Source organism: Cololabis saira, chromosome 22 (genome assembly GCF_033807715.1).
Source record: "Cololabis saira isolate AMF1-May2022 chromosome 22, fColSai1.1, whole genome shotgun sequence".
In the NCBI taxonomy this organism is placed as follows: Eukaryota; Metazoa; Chordata; class Actinopteri; order Beloniformes; family Belonidae; genus Cololabis; species Cololabis saira.
In genome coordinates, this window is record NC_084608.1 from 11977329 (window position 1) to 11991104 (window position 13776).

Below are 13776 nucleotides of genomic sequence, written 5' to 3' on the forward strand. Positions count from 1 at the left end.
GCACAAACAACACTAAATAAAATATAATTGATGATACAATTCCCTCCTGATTTTCCGTTCCTGTGTTTCAGAGTACAACAGCAGCGATCAGAAGACGGCGTGCAGGAGACACGAGCTGTACGTCAGCTTCCGGGAGCTGGGCTGGCAGGTATCTTCCTCTTCTACACACTCTGACCAGATCACATATATAACTCTCACTTTAGGGCAAGTTTAGATCTAATCATTGTTTACTGGGAGCTAAAGGCTAACTAAACTTTGGTAAACTTTAACACTAAACACATAACAGGAACAGTTGCAGAATGATGGTCTTTTTTTCTGTACATTAATTCATAATTTTTATCTTTCACTAACTGTTTGACTTCAAATGTTTGTTTAAACTGCTGCTTACAACGAGTCACAGTCAGTATTCACTAGCAGGTCAATTCAGTTGTCATTACTTGAAAGATAGTTTCAATATCCATATCCAAAAAACTGAGAATTTTATCTCCCTCTAGTGCCTGTTGTGTAAAACATTTTCCATTATTGTTAAGACAAGTGCTGTAAGTTTCTCTTAAGGTTTTATTTTTATTTGTTATCACTATATAACATTTATTAAACCAAAGCCGATGATTCTCAACGTTAAGTAATAGCCTACAGGTGAAAAGTAGTGTGTGAAAAACTACAAACGCTGCATTCTTACTTCTTTGATATTGATAGCTTAGCAGTAGCCAGAAGCTGCTAATAAACAGCATTTGATTAACTGAAAAGCAGCAAGTCCGATCTATAATCAGATCTATAAAAGCAAACGTTTGGCAATACCGCAACACAATGCAAAAGAAGAAAGACATCAGCACTGACTTTGGAGAATTGAACAGTTGTTTCAGGGTGTGTATGAGGAGGGTATGCAATGCAATGCATAATGATTGAGTAGTATTATAGCACAACTGCATCGTATTAATGAGTCAAAAACAGCTGGAAACTAGATTTTGATGACTTTAGATTGACCGGCTACGTCACATCCCGAGACTTGGAAATGTGCAAAAAGCGTTTTCACTTCCACTTCCAATCTAGGGGTAACAGAGATGTGACTTCAGTTAGCTTGTTCGATTTTAAACCTCATCACAGTGTAATAGGAAAAAAGACTGCATACGTATGTTTAGAAGGATTGCTCGAGAAAAAGTCTCTTTCCTCTAAAAAAGAGCGGCAGGATGGCTTAGCGTTGCAAAGTTGCATTTGAACAGACAACTAGGATGGACAAGTCCAGAGCAGAGATATTTGTCCATAATGCACCAGTGTTTTGAGAAAAGCACGGTGGTGGAAGGGCGATGATTTGGGCTTGTTCTGCAGCTGCAGGAACTCGACATCTTAGTTGAACTCCTTTGCAAACCAAAGTATCATAGAGGAAAATTATGAAGAAATCCTGAGGAAATGAGCAGAATAACTGAGTTAAAGGTTTCCCAGTCAAAGTCTATTAAGAAGAGAAACGCGTTGAACAAATGCTTTTATCAGTCAACGAAGATACCAATATTCCTCCTCAGCGATGTGAGTGATTGGTAATAACATGTAGATAACATGTATTCATGTTAATGCTGCAGTTCTTATGGTTTTATTGTTAATTTTTCAAAGTTTCAAATGTCATGTGTTGTAGTTCACTGATGTGAAAAAACTCTGAAAGAGCTGGACTGCTAAATATGTAATTATTGCAACGACAACAAAAAAACAGCATAGATCCTTTTATGAGCGGACAGTATTAGATTAGATGGACATTATAAACAGCCCTGATAAGAAACTAGCACAAGCAGGCTAGATATGATGGGCATTAGAGCCAGTTATGTCACCGGGAGGAGACATGCCAGACTGCAGGTGTGTGTGTGAGTGAGTGTGTGTTTAGAGAAGACCTGTGGACGGATCAGAAGGGCAGAGCTCCATATGTCTTTCCAAACAAGCTGTTAACACACCACTGACATCTAGAGGGAGGCTGCCAGCAATCCTTCACATAAATATACTCACGAAGATGACATCAGCATAACGTTACAGTTCAAACTCTACCAGTCCTGTGGTCAGCCATTACTCTAAACCCTAATCTTACCCCTCAGCCTTGCTGTGTCATCAGATTTATGCTCCCGCAACAGCTCGCATATGCACAAAAGTGAGAAGAGAGGAGCAGTGAAGTGAAGTAGTCTTGTCTCGTGTTGTCTCCTAGGACTGGATCATCGCCCCCGAGGGCTACGCAGCCAACTACTGTGACGGAGAGTGTTCGTTTCCCCTCAACGCCCACATGAACGCCACCAACCACGCCATCGTGCAGACGCTGGTACGACCGCTTCCCCACACTTTGTATTTCTGCAGTGCAAATAAAAACCTGTTGGACAAGTGTGTGGTGACTAATAGGCCCCCGGTGGAAATAAATAGAGCCATAAATAAGATGTATGAAGACACTGGAAGCATTTGTTTTTGTTGCAGGTGCACCTGATGAATCCGGAGAACGTGCCGAAGCCGTGCTGCGCCCCCACCAAGCTGCACGCCATCTCGGTGCTCTACTTCGACGACAACTCCAACGTCATATTGAAGAAGTACAAGAACATGGTGGTGCGCGCCTGTGGCTGTCACTGACGCCGCTGAGGATGGGTTGAGCTTCAGTGAAACCTGGGGGAGGTTGACCTCGAGAGGACAGCGGTTTTCCTTCGGCCTTACGAGGAACGTCTAGCCCTGAAAGATCTAACCAATAAGTTCTAATCCGATAATCACGGACAGCTCAGTAAAAATCCACCATCATCTTCAACGAGACATCCACTGAAGAACGGGACGAACGCAGGAGTGATGTACGAGTGCATCGACGGGAAATGACACTGTTCCGGTCTGATAGCTGTGGATTAGAGCCGGCTTTTCACGGATCTGCAACTGAGTCCAGGACTGTGTGCGTGTGTCTGAGGACGGAGGAGCGATCAAGTCTGTATATTGCGTTTATTGAAGTGTGTATGAATGCCTCACAGGCTGCTGCAGCAGCTCCCTCTTTGAAAGGGGCGACGGCTGAACCCGAACTGTTGTGGGACCGGTCCGAGCGCCGCTTTCCATCCCGTCTTTCCTCTCCGACGACAAAGAACTCACGTTGGAGTCGTTCCGGGAGGTTATCGATGAACAGTTTCTCTGCGATAAACGATCGTGTGAGGTTGACTCGGTCACCTCCTCAGATAACACAAAGTTTATGATGATTATTAAAGTCACATGGAAATATACAAGTCCTTTTTTAAGTGCAAATGTTAACTCAAACAATCTAATACTAACTGAATGATACATTTGAGTCAGTACATTCATATTTGTCTCCTCTTTCCTACTGTATTTTCTCCTTAAGCCATATTTGCTTTCCCAAAATATAATATGGACTGAACCGATGTGACCACAGGCTATTTTAGCAGTCGGCTGCTCCAAATAATCCCTTCTGTGTCAATATTTGCCGGGCTCGGGCCGAGCTCTGATTCACCGGGCTGGTTCAACATGATGCATGTTGTGGCTTAACTCGTGTTTTCCTCCAAAGAAGTGAAGAATACAGCTCTATCCCTCCGACACGCCGCAAATGGCCATTTCCATGTTCCTGCAGTCGCAAAGCTAACAAACCCTTCCACCCCTGACAACACGTCCAGAGATTGTGGAAAGAAAAAAAAAATAAAAAAAAAATATATATATAAAAAGCCAGCAGGACTTTTTTTAGGGGTCACCTTTCTGAAAATTTGCCCTTAAATTTTCAAATAAGTGGATGAAATTATGCTGAGATATGCGTTACTGTGAGCTTTTTATGGCGTATAAACTTTTAGAGGGCATATTTGTATGAAAACACTAACATCCAGAACAGTAAAAAAAAAAAAAAAAAAAAAAAAAAAACCTTACGTGCCTAACCTGATCTTTAAATTACAAAATATACCTCTGGTAAGCTGCTGTTTACATTTGTGATCATTTTAAGACTGTCTTTTGTAAATACTTGTACATTCTTAGCTTATTTATTGCACATTTTATTAAAAAAAAAAAGAAAAAACACCACATCATAAACAGATGCAAGAACAAAAGGAAGATATAGACATATGGGTTGTTTGTTTTTTTGAAAAATTTATTACGAAATCTCATGTTACAATTTACCATTCTTCAGTTTCTGTGCAAAGTCTGTGGGTAATGCACAACCCCTGAATAGGAAAAATACTTCCATCACTGGAGTTTCTTTGACCATGTGCTATCCATAAAAACTTTTACTGACAAAAAAAAAAAAAACTGCGTCTGTCTTTTTTTGTGTACTAAGGCTGGACTAGAAGAGATATCCTGAATCACAGAGCACACGTTTTTGTTTTTTCCTCCACATGACCTCAACGAGCATCTGCACTGGCCCGACAAAGGGGTGCATTCATCGCACGGGAGGAAGAAAGAAAAAGATGCAGCAGTGACACAATTGGACAGATGAGCTCTTTAAAACATCTGCTCCAAATAATTTTCCTGATTAGTGGGAATTAATCGGGGATGGGTACACTTTGATTTTGAACCTGTGGGACATCTTTTCCATCCAGCGTTTCAAGTGCTTCAAGAAGTTTGTTTCAGGAAATCATCTGGGATGCTGGAAGGTCTTACTGGCTTCAAGTGTCCCAGATGTCATGTGTTTCTTCACCTACTTGCTAACCTCCAACAAGAGCCTCGCCTGATAAATGGAGACAGTTCCTTTTTTTTCTCCTTCTAAATGGAGTTTAAAAACTGTATATGAAAGAAAGGGGTGTTGCACATGTTAAGTCATGGAGAATGGTGCAGCATGGTCCAGGCCTGAGACTAAGTACTAGAGAGAGAGGAGAAGGATGACTGATTAAGGTCACAGAAGTCACAAATGACTCAGATTTTTACCAGCTTTCCTTACTTTTAAACAAGCAACGAGGACCTGGTTTTCATCTGCCCGTGAGTCATTGCAAGGGTCCGCCGGTGTCAACAAAGTCTCCGTCCAACTTCTTCTAGTCTGCATGAGTGTTTCCCTGAGACTTGAGTCAGGTAGGCGATCAGTGGCATCGATATGAAAGACCCTCAACTTAACACTCGCCTCACGTCGGGTGCTACATCTTTTTACGCCTGAGCGACAGCACCATAGCATTCGTGGCTCACAACTTAACAACAGATCAAATGTATAGATTTTAACATTGAGAAAGTCGAATATTACATGTCAGAAACAAAAGATTTGTATAGTTTTTTTTTCAAAACAGAAACCTACTCTTAACAAACAGAACTTGTTATAAGTGTGCAAGGAGTTTTTGGTTTTTGTCAATGGAGCAGTGCTTGCAGTGGTTGTCACACCCAACCGTGCGATTGGAACAATAACAAAAAAAAAAAAAAAAAAGGTTGGGCAACAGCAATGAGAAATACATTCACATTACAAACAATCTACTCGATTAATCTGTCCTTAAAACACAGAACAGACCACGTCAGCCTGTCCCTGGCTGACCCCCTTCCTGAAGAGAGAAAAAGAAAACGTGGCCGCTGCAGGAGGAGAACTGCTGTCCTACTGGCCAGAAACACAGTGAGGGCCAGACCCGTCCACTGACCCGCTTCTACAACTCGTCTCTCGCCTGCCGCATCACGAAGTTGTGCAGGCTCTCCAAGTCCCGGCCGCCGTGATGCTCGTCGCCCTGCTGTCCTGCTCTGAACATGATCAGGGTGGGGTAACCTCGGACCTGGAAGAGAGGGAACACGCCACCGGAGAATTCAGTCCGCCACCTCCAATCCCTTTTAATCCCAATGTTGGAACATTTACAAATATTTGAGCAAAATTGTCAAATCATTGCTCTTTCTACATAAAAATAACACACCAGTCTCATTTCAATCCACATAATCTAATTAAACTGCATGACGGTCTCATTATTTTATGGCAGTGAGGTAAATGCCCATCTTAGTTTTATTATAAGCAGTATATTGCTTCATTTTATGTGAATAAGATGAGAGAAAGCTGTGCGTAAGACAGGCTGTTTGTTTGTGTGTGTGTGTGTTAGTTTGAGTGAGAGAGAGAGATAGAAAGAGCAATGTGCTCACTTCATGTATATACAGTGTTCCTTTTTGTTAAGCATGAATGATATCCCGGTACACTTACAGAGTACTTGTTGCAGAGCGTGCGCTCTACCGTGCAGTCCACTTTAGCTATCTTGACATCACTGAGGGCCGGAAACTCCTTCACGGAAAGATCGTCCCAGGTTGGAGCAAGATTCTTGCAGTGGCCGCACCTACACAGCAGAGTAACACAACACTTACATCATCTGATGAAAACAACAACTTTATTCTCGGAGGGAAAGATGCTGATGCTGGATTCAGTTCTTAATAGCCAATTTCACACAAGCACATCACTTCTGCAATGTGGCCGAGATATTCCAGAGGAGAAGCAAGTGCGCATGTATCCAACCTTTACAGTTTGCACCTCGTTGTAACGCAAACGTTCAGAAGAACAGAACGTGAGACTGTGTGGGAGGTGGCAGCTAATCTGAGATTGTTCAATATTGTGGATACATTCAAATATAGGTAACATTGATTAACAAAAGGAGTCATCAAGGAGTCTCATCCACCGTCCAACATGTTTGTTAAGAGCAAACAGCAGTTATAACACAGGATTCATTTCATGGTATCCTGTCTCTTGTGCTCCAGTCACCCCCTGCCCAACCCACCCACACCCTATGTATGGGACATTTTTAGGAAAAGGAAAGGGGGGGGGGGGGGGGGATTATTTTCCTATACATCTCTGGTATTCCTTTGTGAAAACGACTTAAGTGATGTAAAGTCAGCAAAACTATTATTTTTTGCATCAAATGAAAACTGCTTTACAAGATGAGGATGATCTTGTTCCAACAATGATCTTACCATGGAGCGTAGAATTTGATGAAGGTGAAGCCCTTCGCGACCATCTCGTCAAAGTTGTTCTCAGTCAGAACCAACACCTTGGACTGAAAGTACAAGATTGTAAACTTAAAACTACAATTCAGCCTGATCATCAACACAGTTGAACTTCACACTATAAACTACAGAATATGGGGAGCTGCAGTTGCACACCGTCCTTAATCCACCGTGACAAACAGGATAGCTGCTGGGACGCATTTTGTCCGTTTTTCAAACATGAACATGTTCATCTCCGCCACCACATCATACTACTAAAATAGTAAAGCAGGTTTCCAGTTTGGAGGTCTGTTCATGCAGATCCTCGGTTTAAAACAGTCTCCTTTCTTACACCTTCCATTAAAGTTACAGGGCCTGGTACCAGCATACATGACTGGCCGGAGGATGAGACTGGGTACTTTTGTGTGCCGTCCATGAACACAGACTGCAGTTACGTGCAGCTGATGGGGATAGGGAGTCAGGAACAGCAGCTGAACCGGTTGGGAAGTACAAATAATCTCCAGGATAACTGCTCCCAAAACTCAGCACCCATGCAATGCAAATTCATTCAAACATTCACTGAAGGTTAAGCGGAAGGAAAGAAATTTCAATATGATTATGTTTCATAACTAAAACTCCCATATTTACATCTTTCATTAACATTAGCAACAGCAGTAATTACAGAACCAGCAAATGCACAATGCAAATATCGATGGTGTCCGCTCACCTTTTCTTCCTCATCGGCTGGCTCATCAGAGGGAATCTCATTGGCTTTCTCTTCAGGTTCGTGCTCGTGCTCCACAGTAAGTGCAGCCTTCAGCTGGCTGTCCACAAAATCTTTGAAAGAGTCCAAGTCTCTCTTTCCTTTGTACTGCTCCGTCTACAAAACATCAAACACAAACGTCAGCATCGTTACTGCACCTCCTGCAAATGTAGAACATTATTTTCGATTCTTTAGGATGCAGTTTTGCAGCTGTGAAACCAGCTTATTTTAGGAAAACAACTTTGTGTCCGTACCTTCTGTCCATTATAAAAGAAGAGCAGGGTGGGATAACCCCTCACACCGTTTTCAGAGCACACCTCATAGTGCTGAGTGCAATCCACCTGGGTCATAAACAAATGGGCATGTGCTATTAAACCATAATGACATCCATGCAAACACTGACCCTGTGAGGTTTACAAGTGAGTATGCAAACACATGATCAACATCCTGTTCACGTCAACAGATAACCCACAGAGTCCACAAATACTGCACCAGCGCTGACTAAGTTTTTCCCAAATTAGCAGATTTTTCTGAAAACACATTCTCAAAAGTAAACTACTTTGTGTCATGTGACATTATCTGTCAAGGAAAGAGCAGTAAGGCTGAAATGACGGCCATAACCCGAGACACACCTTTCCTATCTTCACGTCATCGGAGTGCTCAAAGGTGGTGGCCAGCTGTTCCCAGGTGGGGGCCATGGCTTTGCAGTGGCCACACCAAGGCGCAAAGAACTTAATGAAATGGGCACCTGAACAAGGAGAAAAACCCTTTTAGGAAAAATAAATCCTCAGGAAAATGTAACACATGTGGGTGATAAAATGTACATTACAAATAAAACAGCAGATCCAAACTTGTGCAGTGAGATGAAAGGTTTATGGGTAGGGATCTTTGATTTGATTGGTGTAAAAAGCTGGGTCGTCCATGTAGCCTAGCGTAAATAAAAACGAACACCTCCTACACAACATTTATTATGGTGCCGTTTCCAAGATGTGAAGGTGGGACCTATAAACACCGCTTTTAAAATGTGTATGTCATATCCTGTCTTGTCCAAACAAGAAATCATTTATTTTTCTTCAAAACCAAAACATTCAAGTTCAGCGGAGCTTAAGAGCTGCAATTTCAACGAGTCAGTTATCGTGTGCGCCGTTTATTTTTGCAGTCGTCGCCTGACAGCCCAGAAACCCGAGGTGACGGGACACGGGAGTTTTATAGTTGGTTCGTGTCAAGCGACTGGGGATTGAAGCTCGGCTCGTGTGTTGAAATGTCACTTATGTAAATGAAAGCGACGAGGTGTTTCCATTCGTTAATGAGGGACGCAGAAACAAGAGCGACTGTGGTTGAAAACTGAAAGAACATTCAAAAACTGGAACAAAACTGAAACTATCCATCTTCATGTCAGGATGCAGCTGCGTGAATACGTGTGTAATGTACGACTGGTTCTGATAAAGCGTTTAGCACCTTTACCTTTAGATACGTGCTCCTTATAGTTGAGCCCGCTGAGCTCATACAAGCCCTGTTTAGGCTCTGGGGCTTTAGGAGGCTCCAGTTCAGTCTCTGGTTCCTGGAGGGAAAACAAAAACAAGTATGAGCAGCATTCTTCAGCGTAAATTAAACAGCTTGAAAAACCTGCAAATGCAGAATCAACCAACACCAACACCCACCGACGGCTCGTCCTGGAGCGACTTGAGCATCCACGTCTCCAAAGACTGCAGATCTCTGGGACCTTGGTATTTCACTGATTCCTGATCTGGCTGAAACAACTTCAGTCTACAGATAATACAAAAGAAAGAGAAGCAGTGTTTTGAGTTGCATGAGTTGTTAAGGTGTCATTCAAATTCAAAGCTTAGCACAGTTTCAGTCAAACATCACTCCAGGCTCAAGGACTCAGTAACACGTAGTCATAAAAACAGACATTAAGGGACTGCTGTGCCTGCAGGTGAACTGTGAAGTCAGTCAGCAAGTTCCAACATTAGGAACTAGTGGCCATTAAGATACGAGCAGAATATTTAACTAAATGCAGGTGAATGTGTCGCTACTCTGTCAATCAATCAGTGAGGGACAAAAAAACATTTGTTTTTTCCAGAGTGTAATCATTTTTCATTCACTTCTAGCTATATCTGAGCACATTTTAATGGAGGGCATTTATGCAACGTATGCATGACGTGTAGAAGTTACAACCATTTAAGTGAGAGTGCTGTATCAGACCAGAAAAACTCAAAAGCCACCAAGTCAGTAATGTTGGCACATTTTCTCTGCTGTTCCCGATTATGTCAGTTCGCAGCAAACACACTTAAAGGAGAACAAATGGGTTCCTAACATAACAACATGATGGTGTTTGCACATGTGCCAGAAGGAGAAGATTCTTCACCAGACTGGATGCTATCGGGCTTTTCTTCGCTGAAGACCGTCCGCCAATGTTGGGTATCCCAGCCATTTATAATGCTGCCATCTTTGGCGGCTTTCGCTCAGAATATAACACACTGAAATTTCTACCTATCTTTAGCAGGTAACTGTTACCTGAACATGATTTGGTAAACAGCTTAAATAAAAAGTTTAACGCCAACCTTTCAAGAAATCGCAGTGCATCTGTCAAAAGACCTGTCACGCCTAATTTTGTCAGCGTCAATAAATTAAGGTAACTTCAGAAGACGTGGTTTAGGGAACTCCCGTACTCACGTAGGGTAGCCTCTGACACCGTGCTCACTGGAGCAGAACTTCGTGTTCTGGACACAGTCTACTTTAACCACGTAGGCTGGTGGCTCATCCATGCCGTTGTATTTGTCTGCCAGCTCGTTCCACGCAGGCTGCAATCTCTGGCAATGGCCGCACCTGCACACAACACAAGTAAACAACGTTTAAGAACTTTAGATGTTGTTGCATGCTCCAGTCAGCTGAACACAACATTTCTGAAGTACCTTTCAAAATTCAAAATTCATGCATTACGATCAATTCCATAAAGACAATGTGAAGGCTTATTTGGACAAAGGAAGATGAACGTTTTGACTCAATCGTCCTCTCGTTTTACAAAACGAAGGTCCTCCAGCCTTTGACTATCAAATCAAAAAACAGCATCATAACATGGTGTAGTATTAACATCATAGGCCAAGCGTGTTGCTACTAATTGCCATTTCCAGTTTCTAACTATTATATAGGCTGCTGGAGACTGAATTTCCCAGCAGGACTCATCGCAAAGGGATAGATAAAGTTGAGTCTAAGTCTCGTCCTTCCAGTGAGAAGAAGAGGCTAAGTTCCCTGAACACATCACTGAGGACCCAATACAAAACTGTGCGTGACTCTCAGATAGCGTTAATGCAGGACAGGACTGACCACCGCCACAAAATTGTATCATACAGTTCAGGAAATACATAAAGAGAGGATATTTTCTAAAACTGCCCACAACATGACGAGTGCATAGTAATTTTGCCACAGTGTAGTACATAGTGTGTAATGTACAACCACCTGAGCAGTCTGCAATATCAGAGAAATCTGTGGATGGTGTGCTAAGAAAAATGTCCCCTTTGCATCTGAGCGGTGTATATGTCACATGCCACCATGATGCAATGCACACAACCAGGTAAAGGTCACATGCCTGGTTGTGCCATAGCCTTGTTGGTTTGACTGTACACTTAAGATGACGATGAGGCCAATATGCAGGATACATACGGCATTCTAGGGATGCACGATTTTAGGAAAGCATGCAATATTATAATTGAAAATTGGGATGACAACATGACTTGCGATGTATAAAAGTAATACTTTAAAATGTGATAATTTCATATGAATTGCAATTTTTTTTATAAATCTGATGTCTATTGATATGTCTTTTTCCATTGATGAAATTCATTTTCTAAATCAACTGATTATGTTCGTATCATAAAAATGTCTATGAAATGTGTTCGGTGGCTGATAACAGCGTAATATGATTTGACCTAATCCTATTTGTGATTTCTGCAATTCATGTCAATGGGGGGGAAAAAGATCAGTGACTAAATCAGATATTTGAGCTATGGGTGACACTGATTTCGTGCAAAAAGATACTGTATGAAGCCAAGTTGTTATACAGGACTGTCTCAGAAAATTAGAATATTGTGATAAAGTCCTTTATTTTCTGTAATGCAATTAAAAAAACACAAATGTCATACATTCTGGATTCATTACAAATCAACTGAAATATTGCAAGCCTTTTATTATTTTAATATTGCTGATCATGGCTTACAGCTTAAGAAAACTCAAATATCCTATCTCAAAAAATTTGAATATTCTGGGAATCTTAATCTTAAACTGTAAGCCATAATCAGCAATATTAAAATAATAAAAGGCTTGCAATATTTCAGTTGATTTGTAATGAATCCAGAATGTATGACATTTTAGTTTTTTTTTTTTTTTTGTAATTGCATTACAGAAAATAAAGAACTTGATCACAATATTCTAATTTTCTGAGACAGTCCTGTATACTCCATGCTGACTTCTTGGAAACTGTAGTGTGCCATCTTTGACACACACAACTCTAAAGTGCACCTCATTATAAATCCACAGAACTGGACTTGTATGTGTCTTGTATTAAAGCAGCAGTGACCTCGCAGGGTCCGCGCCCCCGTGTTTGACACCAGTCACACCACACAGCAATCAGAGCCAGCCACGTCAGCAGCTCGACCTGCAGCTGACTGATCACTGCAACAATGGCGATGGGATTTCATGCACAATAATGCCCATTCGACCTCGGTTCATGCATTTGCAATACGTTTTCAATAGGTTTTCAATGCCAGAGTAGTCTATGAATGAAAAGCATTGATGCCTGTGTATTAAAAGAGAGAAATATTCGAATCCGCCAAGCTGCTGTGTCGCTATGCTAGTTAGCTCAAAGCTAACCTTGCCGTTTGTTTACATAAGATGAGCTAGGACGCTAACTAGCCTGCGTGCTAACTAGCCTGCTACATGCCGGTACAGTCAAACTTCACCCGTAGGAGCTGTTTTTGCGCTACAGTCGCAGTTTTATTCAGCTGTACATCGTATTTAACGTCGTTAGAGAATAATTTGTCAACTGTTCACTCACCACGGTGCGTAAAACATGACAAAGTGCGGCGCCGTCGGCACCGCCTCGGTGAACATCTCCACCGTGTACGTGTGCTTGGCGTGCTGCTCCTCTTCATCATCGGCGTCGCTAAACACGCCGGCGAACAGTAACGATGCAGACAGACATGAAAACACAACAAGTTTGCAGTGCAGAGCAGAAGCCATGGTGTATCTCTGTGGGGGAGCAGACTGTGCTGCTGCGGGAGCGAGGAGACTGGAGACGAACACGCCCCTCGCAGTCTGCAGGAATGTGCTCCGTGGAGGAGACTCAACGCTGATTTATGGTCCCGCGTTACATCGACGCAGAGCCTCTGCGTTGGTGTAACGCGGAACCATAAATCAGCCTTGAGTCTGCATGTTATCACAACCTTATAGGCAGGGGTGCACACAAGCCGGTGTTGTGCCAAAAAGTGATTGCCTGCCAGAATCTGATTTCTTCTGATTTCTGGCCGCGGGAGAATGATAATGAGATCAAGTCATATTTAGGCAGAAACAACTTTTCATTAACTGTATTTGGCCTTCAATAAATTTTTGGCAGGTGAAAATGCCTATTTTGTGTTGTAATGGTCCTTTAAAAGAGTTAAAAGCAATCATGTGAGCTTTAGTGTTTATATTATGAAGCTCAAGAATGAGATCAAATCATATTTAGGTAGAAACAACCTTTCATTAATTGTATTTGGCCTTCAATCAATTTTTGGCAGGTAAAAATACCAATTTTCAGGGGAGAAATCAGATTCTGGCAGGCAATCACTTTTTGGCACGACACCGGGACTCGAGGGCCAGTCTACTGCACGTTTTAGATGTTTCCCTGCCTCAACACAACCCTGATAGACAAGGCGGTGTCACCAACAGAGTTGTGTAAACCTTGATGACATGTTGATGACGACCAGTGATTAGAATCAGGTGTGTTGAAGACAGGGAAACATCTAAAACATGCAGTAAACTAGCCCTCGAGTACCGGCTTGTGTGCACCCCTGCTTATAGGCAAGGATCAAGGCAAGTTTATTTATATAGCACAATTCAACACAAGGTAATTCAAAGTGCTTTACATCAACATTAAAAGAGGCAAGATATAATTAGACAGT

At 42.1% G+C, this 13776-nt stretch overlaps 2 protein-coding genes across 2 annotated transcripts in view; one reads left to right on the plus strand and one right to left on the minus strand.

Annotated features, from left to right (window-relative positions):
* The window catches only part of bmp6 (bone morphogenetic protein 6), a 54631-nt gene extending 50773 nt beyond the window's left edge, over positions 1-3858 (plus strand). The window contains exons 5-7 of the mRNA XM_061713892.1: positions 72-148; positions 2183-2293; positions 2443-3858. Of these exons, the coding sequence (XP_061569876.1) occupies positions 72-148; positions 2183-2293; positions 2443-2592 (338 nt within the window). The 3' untranslated portion in view covers positions 2593-3858. The remainder of the gene's footprint in view (positions 1-71; positions 149-2182; positions 2294-2442) is intronic.
* A 186-nt stretch (positions 3859-4044) lies between these two features.
* On the minus strand, positions 4045-12917 carry txndc5 (thioredoxin domain containing 5). The gene is made up of 10 exons (XM_061713893.1): positions 12672-12917; positions 10295-10447; positions 9280-9385; positions 9083-9179; positions 8251-8366; positions 7873-7959; positions 7583-7735; positions 6844-6926; positions 6086-6215; positions 4045-5672 (listed from the first exon to the last, which is right to left on the minus strand). The coding sequence occupies exons 1-10, from the start codon at positions 12854-12856 to the stop codon at positions 5550-5552; spliced, it is 1233 nt and encodes a 410-aa protein (XP_061569877.1). The 5' UTR covers positions 12857-12917; the 3' UTR covers positions 4045-5549.
* Between the last annotated feature and the right edge of the window lie 859 nt (positions 12918-13776).